The sequence below is a fragment of the Trichosurus vulpecula genome, chromosome 8, assembly GCF_011100635.1.
Source record: "Trichosurus vulpecula isolate mTriVul1 chromosome 8, mTriVul1.pri, whole genome shotgun sequence".
Lineage (NCBI taxonomy): Eukaryota > Metazoa > Chordata > Mammalia > Diprotodontia > Phalangeridae > Trichosurus > Trichosurus vulpecula.
The window spans coordinates 37,241,330-37,258,218 of record NC_050580.1 but is presented as its reverse complement, the minus strand read 5'-3'; the positions used below and the strand labels follow the sequence as shown (position 1 = coordinate 37,258,218).

At 46.6% G+C, this 16,889-nt stretch overlaps 1 protein-coding gene across 1 annotated transcript in view; it reads left to right on the top strand.

The window, feature by feature from the left end:
* ADAMTS7 (ADAM metallopeptidase with thrombospondin type 1 motif 7) overlaps positions 1-16,889 on the top strand; it is a 112,200-nt gene that overhangs the window by 63,467 nt on the left and 31,844 nt on the right. Inside the window, exon 9 of the mRNA XM_036735885.1 lies at positions 2,847-2,988. Within this exon, the coding sequence (XP_036591780.1) occupies positions 2,847-2,988 (142 nt within the window). The remainder of the gene's footprint in view (positions 1-2,846; positions 2,989-16,889) is intronic.

The following is a 16,889-nucleotide window of genomic DNA, read 5'->3' as shown; positions in this document are numbered from 1 at the left end:
CGGATGGGAAAACCAAGCAAAGTCGCATCTTGGCCAAAGTTGCTCAGGAAATAAAAGAGAAGGGGTTGAACTCTATGTCGTCCTTCTCTCAGCCTGGCTCTGCTGTCCTCCTATTTCCCACCTTCTAGGGTCCTGTGAAGGATAGTGAGGTCTATGAAAGGGACTTGGTCCAGGCCAGCTGTTGTGTCTAACCCTTTTCCACTGGCCAAAGAGTTAGCTGCTCCCTCCCCCAGCTTCCTCAGGGTATAAAGAGCGTGCTCTAGCCTTGGACAGCAGCTGTGTCCCCAGCTGTCTTCATCTGGGTGCTTGGTTGGCTTGTGTCCATCCCATCCCCCCAGGACACCTTCTCCAAGGCCACGTAGGGGGAAGCTGGGTTATTCTCAATGGTGCAAGATATATGGGTGGGCAGAAGGCTGGGATTCAGCCTCTCCCCTCCACCAAACTTATCACCTCAAATGCATTGAATGATGGAGCTTAAAGGGGTCTTTGAGATCACTGGTCCTGCCATCTTATTTTACAGATAAAAAATCCTGAAGCCAGAAAGAATTAAGGGGCTAACCCAGAGTCAACCAACAAGCAAGCAGAAGGGACAAGGAAAGGTGGAAGGATCACAAGGACCTTAGATATCCTCTCCCCCAACACCCTCATTTTACAGATAAGAAACTGAGGCTTAGACAGGTCACACTGCAAGTAAGTGTCTGAGGCTAGATTTAAACTCAAGGCTTCCTGACTCCAGGCCCCATGCTCTACCACTGTGCCACCTAGCTGCCTTCATCTTTCTGGGCCAGTTTCTTAGCTGCACAATGAGAAGGTCGGACCGCTTCCCAGCCCTACTAAGGTGTTCCACATAATCCTGCACTCTAATAGCAGAAGGGGAGCTCCTATTAATTCTCCATGCAAATCCACAACCTCTCATGTCTGTGTTCAGGGCCCTCTATACACTCCCACAAACACCCAGGATTTGATTTCCAAATCACTCCTACTCCTAAAGTAAGGAGTCACCCCCTAGGGCAGAGGTGTAAGACTGGCTGCCTAGAACAGAAAGGGGTAAATGGTTAGTAAAACATATGAAACTGCAATACAGCATAGATAGTGTTAATTTGTGGTTTTCTAAGTCAAATATGCATCCCACAAAGAATTCGTTTCTATTTAATTAGACATCAGTTCAATAAGCATTTATTAAGTGCTTACTGTGTGCCAGGCACTTCACCAAGTGCTGAGGATACAAAAAGAGAGAAAAGACGATCCCTGCCCTCAATGCCTAGGGGATAATTATCATTTACCCACACCCCTCTGGCCTCTAGTGAGGCCTCAGAGAGCACATGGAATGGGTGTTGCCTCAGACAAACTGAGAGCTGGGAAAGATCCTAACTTAAAAAGGCCGAGGTTCCCCACTGCCTCTGAGGCCATCTCCAGTCATGCTGATCTATATCACTGGACCCAGATGGCTCCAGAGGAGAGAGTGAGGCTGGTGACTTTGCACAGCCCTGCCTCACTTAAATCCAATCCACTTGCAAGTCATCAGCATCATCCTTTCTGAGGTTGTGGTCTCCTCTTCAAGAATGAAGGACAAACAACAACTTATGGCAGGCTGCTACAGATCCATTGTGTCTGGGAAACACTTACTATGTGCCTGACACCAAGCTAGGCACAGGAGAGATAAAGACAAAACTGATACAGTCCCTGCCTTCAAGAGGCTTCCTTTCTATCAGGGGGGATAACTTGTATATAGACAGAATAAATACAAACCAGATGCAAGATAGTAAGGGAAAATGGTGGGGAGGGAAGGTTCCTCGCAATTGATGAGATCAGGAAGGGTGGTAGACATGTAGAAGGGGGTGCTCGAACTTAAGAACTCTGATGACCAGCCACGATTCCGGCACCAAGGATGAGGCATGCTCCCCACCTCATGACAGAGGGGTGAGTGGTTCAGGGAGCAGATGGAGATGGCCATTTTTGGACATGACCAATGTGGAAATTGCTTGACTATGAATATTTGTTACAAGGACTTTGTTTTTCTTTTCCCTGATGGGAAAGAGCAAAGAGGGGAGGAAAGTGCTTGTTAATTTAAAAAAAAATTCAATGATTTAAAAAAAAACTACGAAAAGGAGCTGTGCTTGAACAGAGTCTTGAAGAAAGTGAAAGATTCTATAAGGCAAGGATCCTCCAGATGGCTTCCCAGACAAGGAAGCATCCAGTTATTATTTAAAGACCCCTAATGATAATAGCTGGTATCTGTAGAGCCCTTTAAGGTTTACAAGATGCTTTGGAGACATTATCTTGTCTGAGTCTCACAATAACCCTGTGAAATGGGCAATGTATGTATTATTATCCCTGTTTTACAGTTGAGGAAACAGAGGCAAACAGAGTTTAGTGAATTGCCCACAGCCACACAGCTAGTAAGTGTCTGAGGTAGAATTCAAACCTAAGTCCCCTTTCTCCAAGTCTGACACCCTGTTCACTATACTGCTTCTCTTGTGAGGGAAACCCCCTTATCCTGAGCCCATGAGCCCAGAGTAACAGGCAGTGACACAGGGGATGCCAGCTGGCAGTGATCTAGGAGTGAGCTGATGAGGTCAGGACCCTGGTGGTGACAGGGGGAAGGAAGAGGAAGCCCCCAACTTATTAATGAGGTGTCCAGGCTGCTGGACCCAGACAAGCAGGCTCTGCTCACAGCCTGTGGTTAGAGCCATCGGCAAACATTCTGGAGCCAGGGCACTGGGTCCTGTTGGAGGATGGCTTCAGGCCCCGTGGCTGACCCCATATGTAAACATCCTCCCTGCCACCACGACCATGGGGCACCAGCAGTTAGACATGCTGACCACCGCCTTGGTTTCTCCTTTCAGCTGCTGTTCCAAGAGAGCAATCCTGGAGTACGTTACCAGTACACCATCCGGAGGGAGGCAGACAGTGAGAATGAGATCCAGCCTCCTGAGTTCTCCTGGCGATACGGAGCCTGGACCAAATGTACTGTGACCTGTGGCACAGGTAAGGGGCTAATTACCAAGGGCAGAGGGGTCAGCTTGCACCTGTGGGCATATTCCATAGGACGTGAGAACTGGACAGGTGAGAGCCTGAGGGTCCCAACACCCCTCTTATTTTATGCACAAAGACACCAAGATCCCCCAGAGGTAAATTTAGCTTGCCCCAGGTCACACAGAGTTAGGACTCAAACCTCCATCTTCTGCTTCTCCTTAACTCTCAGTGAAGGCATTTTGGGGATGAGTTCTCACCCTTCTAGATAATTTACAAAAATGTTGAGCAAGACTGACCTTCACAGGAGTCCCTGAGGATCAAGAGACAAGGAAGGAGAGGGATAAATTCTTCTGGATGGAGAAGGATAAACAGCTGTGTTCCCTAGGCATGTGTCAACCAGCTGTGCAGATACTATGTTTGAAGGTTGGGGTGTGTGTGTGTGTGTGTGTGTGTGTGTGTGTGTGTGTGTGTCCTGCCTCTCAAGCTCAGCCCCTAAGCCAGCATCTGAGCAGCTGGCAGAAGCATGCCTGTGATGGGCTGTCAGGGGAGTCTCCCGACCAGGAACCCTCCGCTACTTCCCTGAGGACTCTGGGCCAAGCTCAGGCAAGGAGAGGAGAGTGTGGATGGCTGCCTTCCCTGGAACTACTGTGTTGGTTCATCTCCTCAGCTAGAGTCTCAGAACCTTGAGCTGGTTGGGCCAGTTTCCCAAGAAAGCCAACATCTGCCTTCACTGCCACCCATTTCAGAGAATATTGTCAAGGGACAACATGGCTCCTGGAAAGTCTCCTAGGTTTAAAGAGGAGAATCATGCCTTCCCTGTAAAGTGTAAGCCCTACAAGAGTACAGACTTTCATTTCTGTCTGCGTGGGCAGCTGGGAGTAGCTGGCTATTGGATTCATATTCTGCCCCAGACAGACACTAGCTGTGGGACCCTGTGTAAACTCTCTTGCCTCAGTTTCCTCTTCCATAAAATGGGGATAAGAATAGCACCTACCTCCAGGGCTGTTGTGATGATCCAGAGAGTTATGTATGTCAAGTTCTTTGCAATCCTTAAAGCACTATATAAATGCTAACTATTTTTACGGTTTTATTATCATCATTATTTTAATGTCTCATCTAGTCCATAGACACAGGCACACAGTAAGTCCTTTCTTTAATTTTTTTTTAAATTTTAGTCCACCACACTCAGTTCCACAATTTTTTGGGTTCCGAATTTTCTTTTCCTCCCTCTCCTCCCCCAGGCTTTGGCCTGACTCCGCTTTGGGGCACAGGCCTGTAACAAGGATTTATGAAGCCTCTCTATGCCAGTCATGGTGCCAAGCACAGGGAACACAGGGAGACTTCTCCAAGACAGCATGTAATCTGATATAGGTTCTACATATACCTTCGCATTAAACTTATTTACACGATGGTCAAGTTGTAAAGAAGAATTATAACCAATGGAATGAATCGTGAGAAATAAGAAACAAAGCCAAAAAAAGAAGGAAAAAGAAAAAAAAAAAGAGGGCAAATACTGTGCCTCAATCTGCATTCAGACTCCGTAATTCTTCCTCTGGATGTGGATAGCATTCGCCATCATGAGTCTTTTGGAGCTGTCTTAGAACCTTGCGTTGATGAGAGAAGCTAAGTCTATCAAAGTTAGTCCTTACAGATTCCATGTGTCTGTAATCGTGTATAGTAAGTTCTTTATAAATGCTTGTTGGTTCATTGGCTCAAATCTCAGCTCCTCAGTTTACTACCTGTGTGACCTTGGCCAAATCACTCTTTCCTGGACCTTAGTGTCTTCATCTATGAATGGCAGAGTTGGCCCAGATGACTTCTCACAGCTCTTTGGGTCTAGATATTATGATCTGAATGCATTCTCTCCTTGAGAATATGGATTGTTCCGTTTTTGTATTTGTATCCCAATGCCTAGCACAGTACCAGGCACATAGTAGGCACTTCATAATTGTTCATTGGTTATTTCAAGCTCCAACTTTCCCAGTAACTGCCCTGTGACCTTGAACAAGTCACTGAATCTATTGGCATTCATTTCTTCATTTATAAAATGTAGGGTACAGACTAGATTTCTAAGGTCCTTCAGCTTCAATGTCATGGCTCTGTGATGGCTGAAGTGGACCATGGAAAGCTCCCCTAGAGAATGTAAGCTCCTTAGACCAGAGACTTTCATTTGCGTCTTTGTATCCCCGGCACCTAACACAGTGCCAGGCACATAGTAGGTGCTTAATAAATGCTTGTTGGTTGAGAAAGTTTGAGAGCAGCTGATGTTGCCCATCTCAGTGTTTCTGGACTGCTGTTGGTTGGTAGCAAATTTTCCCATCTATGAAACTTGGATGACCAAGGGGCCTAATTTCTTGGAACCTCTCCCTTTAAAATGACTCCTTGTCCCCCTCCTTTTCTCTGTGTCCTTCTCCTTTGGTCCCCAGCTCTCTTTTTCTCCCAGGCTCTTAATCCATGACCCTGGGTCCTCACAGCACCCTCCAGGATTAATTGGCCGTGTAAGCAAGGCTTAAGAAGCCTTTCTCTAGCTCCCAATATAAAGGTGCTCCCTCCTCTGCATCCAGGCCAGATTGGCCCTCCCCTCCTTCCTTGCCCGTTCTACCCCCCTTCCCTGACTTTGTGCCCTGCCCTCTCTCTCCCAGTCTGCTGCTTCTTGTCATGGCCCCTTGGTCCCCAGGTGCCCCATATCACATCTCAGCAGCCCAACTAGCCTCGGTTCTATCTCATTCCAACTTCTCACTCCCCAGCAAGAGGCCAATGCAGGGTGGGGCCACATGTGTGGGGCTAAGTGTTGTTGACATGTGAAAGGTTGCGGATGCCTGGCGGGAGCTTTGGCCTGAGAAGCAGCCAGCCTGGGGCCACTCGAGGTCTTGTGGCCATGGCAGAGCTTTGGCCTGACTCCGCTTTGGGGCACAGGCCTGTAACAAGGATTTATGAAGCCTCTCTATGCCAGTCATGGTGCCAAGCACAGGGAACACAGGGAGACCTCTCCACCTGTCCTGCCATGTGTGGTGTTTTAGGGGATTCCCCATATCCACATTCACTCCGGATAATTGGGACTATGGAAGAGGCATAGTGGGTAAAGAGAGAAAAGGGTTGGGGGGAGAAAGAGAGACAGAGAGAGGGGAAGAGTGAGAGAGAAAGCAATAGAGAAACAGAGAGAGTGGGGGAGGAAGAGAACGAGAGACAGAGAGATAGAGATGGGGGGAAGGGAGAAAGAGACAGAGGCAGAGAGATGGAGGGAGAGAGAGAGAGACAGAGACAGACAGAGACAGGAGAGGGGAAAGGGAGAGAGCAAGAGACAGAGAAAGAGGGTGGGGGGAGGGAAAGAGAAAGAAATACAGAGAAGAGAGAGACAGAGATAGGGAAAGAGAAAGAAAGACAGAAAGACAGAGACAGAGGGAAAGAGAAAGACAGAGAGACAGAGAGAGAGAAACAGAGAGAGAGACAGAGAGACTTCTGAGACAGAGAGAGACAGAGAGAAAGGGGGAGAGGGAGAGATGAAGTAGAGGGGAGAGAGAGAAAGAGAGAGACAGAGACAGAAACACAGACCGAGACAGAGGTAGGGAAAGAGAAAGAAAGACAGAGACAGAGAGAGACAGAGACAGAGAGCGTGTGTGTGAGCACATTTGGCCTTTACTGTTGAGGAACTTGGCACCAAATGATGGAAGAAGCAGGCATGGAGGTTTAGTTGCCACAGGATAAGACAGTGCTCTAAAAAGATGGATAATGATGAAGAGGTCTCTCAGGAACAATACTTGTACTGCCCACCTCACTGAGCTCTCAGGAGGAAAGTGCTTTGTAAACCATAAAGCATCAAAGAAATGGGATCATACAGTTTGGTTCAACATGCACTTATGATGCCCCTTCTGTATACCAGGCATTGTGTTAGATATACAAAAACAACAGAGAAACCAGCCTTATCCTGGGGCAGCTTACATTGCGGGGGGGGGGTGGGGGGTGGGGGAGAAAGATGGGAAGGATTCTGTATAGTATGTGAAGGAGCCCTGGCGCTGGGAGTCAAAGGACCCAAAGGACCCAAGTTTCAATCCTGCTCCTGCTGCCTGCCACCTGTGCAATCTGAGCCAAGTCTTCTAACTTTCTGTGCCTCAGTTACCTCAAATGGGGTTTTCTTGGCAAAGATATTGGACTGGTTTGCCATTTCCTTCTCCTGCTCATTTTTACAAATGAGGAAACTGAGGCAAACAAGGTGACATGACTTGCTCAGGGTCACAAAGATAATACAAGTCTGAGGTCAGATTTGAATTCAGGTCTTCCTGACTCCAGACCCAGCACTCTATGCACTGTGGCACCACCTAGCTGCCCAATATTCATAAATTAGTGGGCAACAAAATCCAACGAGGACCAGCAATAGAACCCCTGTACTCAAAGACATGTACACAAATGTGCAAAGTCTAGGTGACAAGTGAGGTGAACTGAGAAGTCCTAACACAAGGGGAAGCAAATGTGACCTCATCTTTACCACTGAGACTTGGTGGGATGACACCAGTCCCATATACCTGTGAAGTATGTCTCTGAAAGGGTATGACTTATTCCACCCAAATCTGGAGAGGTTGTTCACACCTGTCTAGCAGTTTATTTTCATTCTAAAAGTGGAAACAGATGTACATATTCACTAGGTGCACAGAGAGCATTTGGTATAAGTGGTGGAGTGCCATTACATATTAAGAAATACTCATGTGAGAAAGTCCAGCAGCAGAGAAATGTAAAGCAGAAACCATTTGAATGATTATCAGCAGAGGCAAAACCAAGAAGTGATATTGTTGTCAGAACAGACCACAGACTGCCTGGACAGAAAGAGGAAATAGGTGAGAAGTTTGGGAAACAAGTCACAAGCCCAGAACAGAGATGTGATATAGATATGTTGGGGGGTGCTTCAATTATCTGGACATGTGCTTGAGTTCTCTCTCTCTGCCCAAAGCAAAACAATTCATCATTTCAGGACTTGTCTTCCTGACCATCTCTTTCTTCCGAAGGTAGAGGAACCAACATAAGGAAATTCTGTGCCGGATCTCATTGTCGTCAGCAGAGTGGGATGGGTCGTTGGCATGGAAATGCTATGTGTCTGGCACCTAGTAAATGTTTGTTGAATGACTGATTCTGTGAGCTTAGACAGATCTCTTTACTTTGCTGTGCCTCAGTTTCCTCAGCTCTAAAATGAGGAGATTGGATTAGGTGAACTTTGAATTTCCTTCCAGCTCTAGGTCTTTGTCCTACTTTGCTTCCACATAATAGTATATAAACACTTTGAGGGCAGGGTCTTTGTAACTTCTGTGCCTAGCAGAGTGTCTGGAATGTAGTAGGTGCTTAATAAATGCTTATGGAATGAAGGAATGGATGGGACCATAGGTAGGAGAAATATCCCTGGACCTGGAGCCTGAATCCTGCCTCTGACACCAGTTGTGTGACTTTGGGCAAGTCATTGAACTAAAAACTAGGAATAATACCTGTAATACCTGCAGTAGAAGATGGGTAGAAAATTTGGAACCCAAAATCTTGTGGAAGTGAATGTTGAAAACTAAAAATAAATTAATTAATTTTAAAAAAGAGAATACCTATTGTGGACTGCTAAGTTGTACAGTAGGTAAAGTCCTGGAGTTGTAATCAGGAAGACCTGAGTTCAAATCCAACCTTAATAGCTATATGACCCTGGGCAAGTCACTTAACCTCTGTTTAACTCAGTTTTTTCATCTGCAAAATGAGGATAATAATAAGTGCCCTTACCTCTCAGAATTATTATCAAATGAGATAATATGTGCATGGCGCTGTATAGAAATGTTAGCTATTATTACGACGAGTACCATTGTGGGCAGCTAGGTAGTGGAGTGGATAGAATACTGGGCCTGGAGTCAGGAAGACTCAGCTTCCTGAGATCAAATCTGACCTCAGACATTTACTAGCTGGCTGGGTGACCCTGGGCAAGTCACTTCACCCTGTTTGCCTCAGTTTCCTCATCTGTAAAATGAGCTGGAGAAGGAAATAGCAAACCAGTCCAGAATCTTCCTCAAAGGGGGTCATGAAAAGTCAGACCGAACAACAGAAGTACACTCTTAGTACCTGCCTCAGGGTTGTCATCAGAAGCAAATGATGACAAGAAAAGCTTTACATAAATGTGAGCATCCTCTAGGCCACGTCCAGATTAGGACAAAGTTCTGTTCCTCACCCACTGAGAGCTCCCCTTCTGGAGAGTTTGGTCAGAGCTGTCTAGGCAGCTTATTTTCATTCTAAAAGCAGAAACAGATTTGCATATGCATTGGGTACACAGGCAGCGCTTATTATCATAAGGGCGCCAGAAATAGACCCAGTGGGGTTTGGAGTCTCCTGACTCAGCCTAATGCCTACCTTAGAAATGCAAGCATGAATCCTCTTCTATCTCTGATTATTGTTAGGGGTGCTCGTTTCCTTGTGTTGATAAAGCCAAGGTGGTGAGGGGGGTCTCTGTATGGTCTCTGGGCCCTGGCCACAGACTCCCTCCGGCTGTACCCCTAACTAGCTGCCTCACAGATGGGTGCCCTTGCCCTTGCCCTTGTGGTGAGGGACAGGATGGCTGGCTCCTGGCGCCCATCAGCTCATTCCCACTATTAGGATTTGATTCAAAGCTCCTGCCTTGTTTAATCGAGGGTCATAACCTTCAATCAGTTCAATAAATGCTTATGTATTGGAGGGGGAGAGTCTTTTTTTTATTTTAAAAACTTTATTGTTATCTTTTACTTCTGCATAATGATGATGGTATCTATTGAGCGCTTTAAGGTTTACAGAGGATTTTACATATGTTATCTCATTTGAGCCTCAAAGAGACCTTGGGTGGTAGATGCTCTTATTATCCCCATTTTACAGGTGAGAAAACTGAGGCAGTTGGGTCCAGTGACTTGCCTGGGGTTACATAGCTAGTCAGTGCCTGAGGCAGAAACTGAATTCAGGTCTTCCTGCCTCCAGGTCCTGCTCTCTATCCATCAGACCAGGCAACCTGTCTTTATATCACCTTCAGTTTCTTCTCCCCTGCCCAGAGAACCATTCCTTGTAATAAATGAATGAACAAATGAATGAATGAGTGAATGAACGAGTGAATAAAAGAAGGGCTGGGGAAGCAGTTCATTAAAACCAACAACTCATCAATCCAGCCTGATGGTACTTGCCAGGTCCCTTGTCCGTAGGGTGCATGTCCTCATCTCTTCTTCAGAGGCAAGCTTAGTCCTCACTCAACAAATGTTTCTTCTTCAGAGCTTAGTCCTCACTCAACAAATGTTTCTTGTGCACCTATTATGTGCAAAGCACTGTGGGTGAAGGCCGAGCCTATTCCTTTTCAAGACCCGGTTAAGCAGTCTAGCTTCCTTAGTCTAGCATTCAAGGCTCACCGTAATCCGGCTCGAGCACACCATTCACGGGCAGCAGTTAGGTGGTGCAGTGAATAGAGTACCGGGCTTGGAGCCAGGAAGACCTGAGTTCAAATCAAGCTTCAGATACTTACTAGCTGTGTGGCCCTGGGCAAGTCACTTAGCCGCTGTCTGCCTCAGTTTCCTCATCTGTAAAATGGGGACAATAATAGCGCCTACCTTATAGGGACCAAATGAGACGAGAAGTGCTTTGCGCCGTGCCTGGCACACAGTAGGTGCTGCGTAAATGGTCATTACCATTGCCATTCCATTCTAGCTGGATGCATCATCCTTAGAATCCGCCATGTCGTTCTCGTTCCCTGGGAGCGCTTCCCAATTAGAACTCTGCAAAGGCACAGTGAGTCACTCCAGGGGGTAGTGGACTGTTTGTCGTTGGAGTTTTCCAACCCAAGGCTGGATGACCCCTTGCTAGACATATTGAAGTGCGGATTCTTGTTCAGGCACCCGTTTAACCGAATGGCCTCTGACGTCCCTGATAACCCCCGGGATTCTGGGATTCTGTAAAGCTGGCTTCCCCTCCCCTCTGGATCCTTCCCATCATGCAACACTCAGCTCAAGCCCCTGAAGCCTTTCCTGATCATCCTGGGTGCTGGGGATCTCTGTCTTATCCCCGAGATCCAAATCCTTTATAGTTTGCATTCCTCGGTTGACTCTTCTTTAACTCAATCAATAAGCATATATTAAGCACCTAATATGTGCCCAGCACTGTGCTAGGCACAGAAGATGCCAAGTCAAAAACATAGCATTGCCCTCCACAAGGAGCTTACTTTCAGTTGGGGGATCCTACCTGTTCATAAATAAGTCCAAAGGTAATAAGAAGTCATTTCAAGAGGAGAGAGTGCTCCTAACTAGGGAGGCCTTGGATGGATGGATGGATGGATGGATGGATGGATGGATGGATAGACGGACGTATGGATGGATGGCTGGATGGACGGATGGATGGACGGATGGTTGTTGGATGGATGGGTGGGCGGACAGACGGATGGATGAGTGGGCAGACAGATGGACAGGTGGGTGGGTGAGTGGGTGGGTGGATGGAGGCTATACCAGAGCTGTACATTAAAGAAAGCCAAGGATTATAGATGGTGGAGGTGAGGAGGAAGCACATTTCAGATATAGGAAAGAAGCATTCTGGCAAAAGCTCGTAGGTAGGAAATGGAATATCAGGCAGGGGAAGCAACTAGCAGGCCAGTTCAACTGAGGATACTACGTGAAGGGAAGTTCTATGAAATAAGACCAGAAATTTCAGTGGGATCCAAACGGTGAAGGGTTTTAGATGCTGGGCTAAGGATTTTGTGTTTTAGCCCTGAGGCAGTAGGGAGCCATTGAAAGTTTTTGAGTAGATCTGTGTTTAGGAATATTGGAGGCTGTTCTAATAGTCCAGATGAAAGTCTGAATGAAGGCAGAGGCTGTATGAGAGAGAAGGAGACCAATGGGCTGGGAGAGAGGCTGGGGAGCTTGGGTTGATAAGGCTTAGGTTGGGTAGAAGGGTTAAGAGTAGGGAAGGGTCAAGAAAGACCCTCAGAGCTCCAACATGCCACGATTTATGTTCTAATGTCCCATATTCTAGATTTCTTTCAATGTTGGCTTTGATAGTCTATGGTTCCTTTCCCATGAATGGGATTACATTGAGTCAGCTGGGAGGTGCCTGGACCTGGAAATGTGTCATCTTAGCTGATTCTCAGGAACCTCTCAGGACTTCCTGCCCAGGCCTAGTAGAGAGTCTGAAAAATGTTTACAAACTGTCCAAAACTGAGTCAGAATGAAATGAAGAAATCTTTCAGCTGCATCTGTTCAGCCATGGGTATCCAGCTGGGGAGATGGCATAAGCCATAAGGGTAATTAGTATGTGGGGAGTGAGTGGACATGTTTACCTCTGAGTGCTTGGGTAGGAGTCCATAGAGTCCATCTGGTACAACATCTTCATTTTAAGAGAGGGAAACAGACTCAGAGGATCGGACAGGACTTGCCAAGGTCACACAGGTAGGAAGTCAAAGAGCTGGAATTTGAACCCAAGCCCTCCACCACCCTGTTGAAGCTATAGAAATGTGTCAGATGTTTATACTGGAAAGGAAATGGTGTTGATCATCCTGAGTGTTTCCCTAGGTAAAGAAGAACAACAGGCCAATTATAGAAACCAGGCCCTAATGGGACTTTTGAGTCTTTAAGCAGATGCTTCCTATTTAAATAGTCTTATGGGCAAGGCCAGTAGAGCAGCGAATGCGAGCCATTGTGTTCAGCGACCCAATGGTTCTGGGTAAGGGTTACCCAGGGAGGAAGGTGTTGGAGGTGAGGTCAGCACCAGGAAGAAACCGGGGGCACAGGAAGGGTCCAGTGAAGGGGCTAGGCTCTCTGAGGCTTCTGGATGAAGTGTTCCTGAGACTGGGCCAGGATGGAAACAGCAGCTCCGAGGGGTAAGGAAGGCTGCCCCTCTGAGGTCTCAGCAGAAACCAGCCCCATCCCCCAGTCACATCAAGCCAACATGACAGAAGGTCCTTTGTGGGCTATTAAGAAGGGCAGCTGGAGGACCAGGACAAGGAGGGAATTGGAGATCACAGCGGAGACTCAAGGAGGATGTGAAAGCTGGGTCAAGTATTTAAAGAACTCTCATGGGGAGTTTATTCTTTGTTACCCTAGAGAGTAGGTCTAGGTATGAGTAGTGGGTGTGGGGTGGATTTCAGCTTGATGTAAGCAACCGAGAAGGCAAAGACTGTAGACAAGGGGAACGCTGAGTCTGACATGGAGACAGGCTCTCCACCTGTGGGAGCCAAAGGTATGATAGATGCAAGCAGAATCCACTCACACAGCCCTTTGTCCAAGCACCTCCTAGTAGGCACCCAGTGAATGTTTTCAAATTCATTCATTCATCATTCATTCATTCAGTCAGTCAGTCAGTCAGTCTTAGAATGTTCTGTAGACTTTGAAAGCACTGTCACATTTTGAATGTAATTGAAATAGATCAGTGAATTAGCAAGCACTAATTGAGCGCCCGAGTTCAAATCCAGCCTCAGAATCTTATTAGCTGTGTGACCCTGGGCAAGTCACTTAACCCTGTCTGCCTCAGTTTCCTCATCTGTAAAATGATCGGGAGAAAGAAATGGCGAAGAAAATCCCAAATGGGGTTATGAAAAGTGGAATACAGCTGAAAAACCACTGAGCAACAGCCAAATGATTAGCTATTATCGAGTTCCCCGGCCTTTCTGGGACACAGCTGGTTGTTATCCAAGAATGGCAGGACTGGGGGAGTGGGGATGGACCTTAGAGCCCTCCGGTCCTGCCTGAACAAGCCGTCTCTGACGATGGTTGTCTGGCCCGTACTTGAAGACCTCTCATAACGAGGACTCTTCGCTTCCAGAGGCAGCTCCTCTGGTTTGGAGTCTTTTCGGGAATCTGCCCCTTCAGACCTCGCGCCCTTTGGGTTCTACTCTCTGAGGCTGTGCATAGGACAGCCTTTCAAATACTGAAGACTACAGCCAGCATTGCTATATCCCTCTAAGGTTTGCAAAGCACTGTATATGTGTGACCTCCTTTGATCTCCACAACTACCCTGGGAGGTGGTTGTTGTTATTATCCCCATCTTACAGATGGGGAAACTGAGGCACAAAGAAGGAAGGCTTTATTAAGCACCTACTGTGTGCCAGGCTCTGCGCTAAGCTCTTTATAGTCATCTCATGTAATCCTCACAGGGAGGAAGGTGCTATTTTTATCACCATTTTATAGATGGGGAAGCTGAGGCACGAAGAGGTTCAATAACTTACCCAGGTTCACACAGCTAGCAAGTATCTGAGGCAGATTTGAACTCGGGTCTTCCCCATCCCGAGTCAGTCACTCTCTCCGCTACCCCTCCTCGCAGGCGCCCCCTGAGTCTTCTCTCCTCCGGGATAAGCATCCCCAGTTCCTTCAGGTGTGAGGTGACCCTTCCCCATTCTGGTTTCTCTCCTCTAGATGCTCTCCAGCTTACACTCACTGTCCTTCATCTGTGGTGCCAGAAATGAATGCGATACTCCTGACGGGGGTGGAGGACAGAGGGCTCTCACCTCCTCACCCCTGAGAGCTGCGCCTCTCGATGCAGCCCAAGATCAAAGGGCCTTTTTTGGCTCACCCATCACACTGCTGATTCATACTGACCTTGCAGTCCACCAAAACCCCCAGATCTTTTTCAGGCAAATGGCTTCCCAATCTTGCCTCCCCCATCTCCTGCTTGAGAAGTTGGTTTTCAGAACCCAAGACCCTGAACTTTTCCTTGTCAGAGTTCCTTCTAGTTAGACGCAGAATGAGTCGTTCCTGTTTGGATGTGGCCAATGTGGGATTGGGTTTCTATTTCATGCCCCCCAACATTTCTATACCTCTATTTCTTTCTACCTCAGTGTATGAGAGGAACAAAAAAATGGATGCTTAATCATAAGAAGTACTATGAAAATATTAGCTATTATTATTGTTAACTGTGTGGCCTTGGGTGGGTCCCTTAACTTTTCTGGGCTTCAGTTAAATGAGGCTGTTGGACTAGACCATCTCTAAGCCCCACCTAGATTGCTCACTGCCCCTTCAAGCTCCCAGCCTTACTTCTCACCCTTCACCTCTACTCTGCATTGGCCAGAGGGAGACACATACCAAGGGTCTTCCCTTACCTTCCTGTTCCCTCCCTCCCTGCCCCTGCTCAGGAATTAAGTTTCAGATTCCATTCTCTCAAGCAGGATACAAAGAAGTCTTTGTTCCCCCCACAGGCCTAGTCCTTGGGCACCGGAGTGCTGAAGTCAGTAGCCAGGGAGGGAACCTAGCTGGGTCATTTTCAGGGTCTCACCCAATGGAGCCTCGAAGAAGAGTGAGGAAGAGAACATGATCGGCCTGCTTGAACAAAAGACAAGGAAGCAGGCTCAACGCACAGTATCATAGGTTTTAGTCCAGGGTATCTTAACCTTTATTTGGGTCATGGACCCTTTGGGCCATCTGGTTAAGCCCATGAACCAACCCCCAGGGGTCAATAAAAATACAGAGGATTACAGAGGAAACCATGCCTATTGAAATAATTTCCTTCCTTTCTTTCCTTCCATCTCTGTCTATATCATCTCTCTATATCTTTCTATCTAACTATATCATCTATCTTTCTATGTATGTATGTATGTATGTATCCATCTGTCTGTCTGTATCATCTATCTACCATCTAGATATCTAAATATGTATTTGTCTGCCTACCTGTATCATCTGTCTGTCTTTCTGCTTCTATCATCTATTATCTATGGATCTGTCTCTTTATAGCATCTATCATGTCTGTCTCTCTCTCTCTGCCTGTCCTGCCTCCCTGTATCATCTACCATCTATATATCTGTATGTTCATCTCTGTGTCTATATATAAAATTCAGCGACCCCAGATTAAGAACTCCTGTCTTAGGGTCTTTTCCAGGCCTGATTCTCCTCCAAAATGCTGGCATACAGAAAGACCCTCAGGAGGGGCTCGGTATAAAATCTAGGATTTTCAAACTTTCCTCATTGTTTCTGATCACTCTCACATATATAAACCTTAGACTGTCTCTGAATTATGATGTCATCATAGACTCTCTTACCTTGAATTGGGATTTCCTTCTCCATGGCCAGTGCCAAGAACTGATTTAAATTACCTGTGAGTGAGAAATAAACATCCTGTGTCCTCTCCTTATCTCCCTTCCCAAGACAGTTACCCCCTCACAGACGATGCTCACAGAATGCAATTTCATAAAGATCCACCTAACCAGGTGAGATCAATCTGGAAAGACTGTGAAAGGGTGAGTTTGGGGATTAGTAGAGTCCAGATTTTTTATTTTAAAAGATCAAAGCATGACAGATCTGTGGTCTGATAATAAGATGAAATATGATCAGAATAAATGTAAAGTTCTATATATATGGTCAAAAAAAGCAATTACCTAAGAAGAAACAGTATGAGGGAGATATAGATAGACAACAATTCTTGTAGAAAAGGCCAGAGGGCTGTGGTGGTAGCCTGCTAGCTCTGTGTCAGCCAGTCAGCAAGCATTGATTAAGTGCCCACTGTATGCCAGGCACTATGCTAAGTGCTGGGAATACAAAGAAAGGCAAAATCAGTCTCTGGTCTCTAGGACCTCACAGTCTAATGGGGAAGACAACATGCAAACAACTGTATACAAACAAGATATCGATCGACTAAATGGGAGATGATCAATAGAGGGAAAGCACTGAAATTAAGAGGTTTGGGAAGGGCTTCTCATAGAAGGTGGGATTTTAGCTGAGACCTGAAGGAAGTTAGAGAATCCAGGAGGCAGATGGGGGAGAGCAGTCCAGGCCTGGAAGACAGCCAGAGGAAATGCCCAGAGCCAAGAGATGGAGGCTCTTGTTCATGGGACAGCCAGTAGGCCAAGGTATCATGGAGTATGTAGGGGAGAGGCAGAGGGGTTGTTCTTAGAAGAAGTCCCAAAACTGAAGTAGTTTTAGAAAGAAAGTGATTAGTCGTTAGGTAGAGAGAGAGAGAGCCAGAAAGAAGGGGTGGTC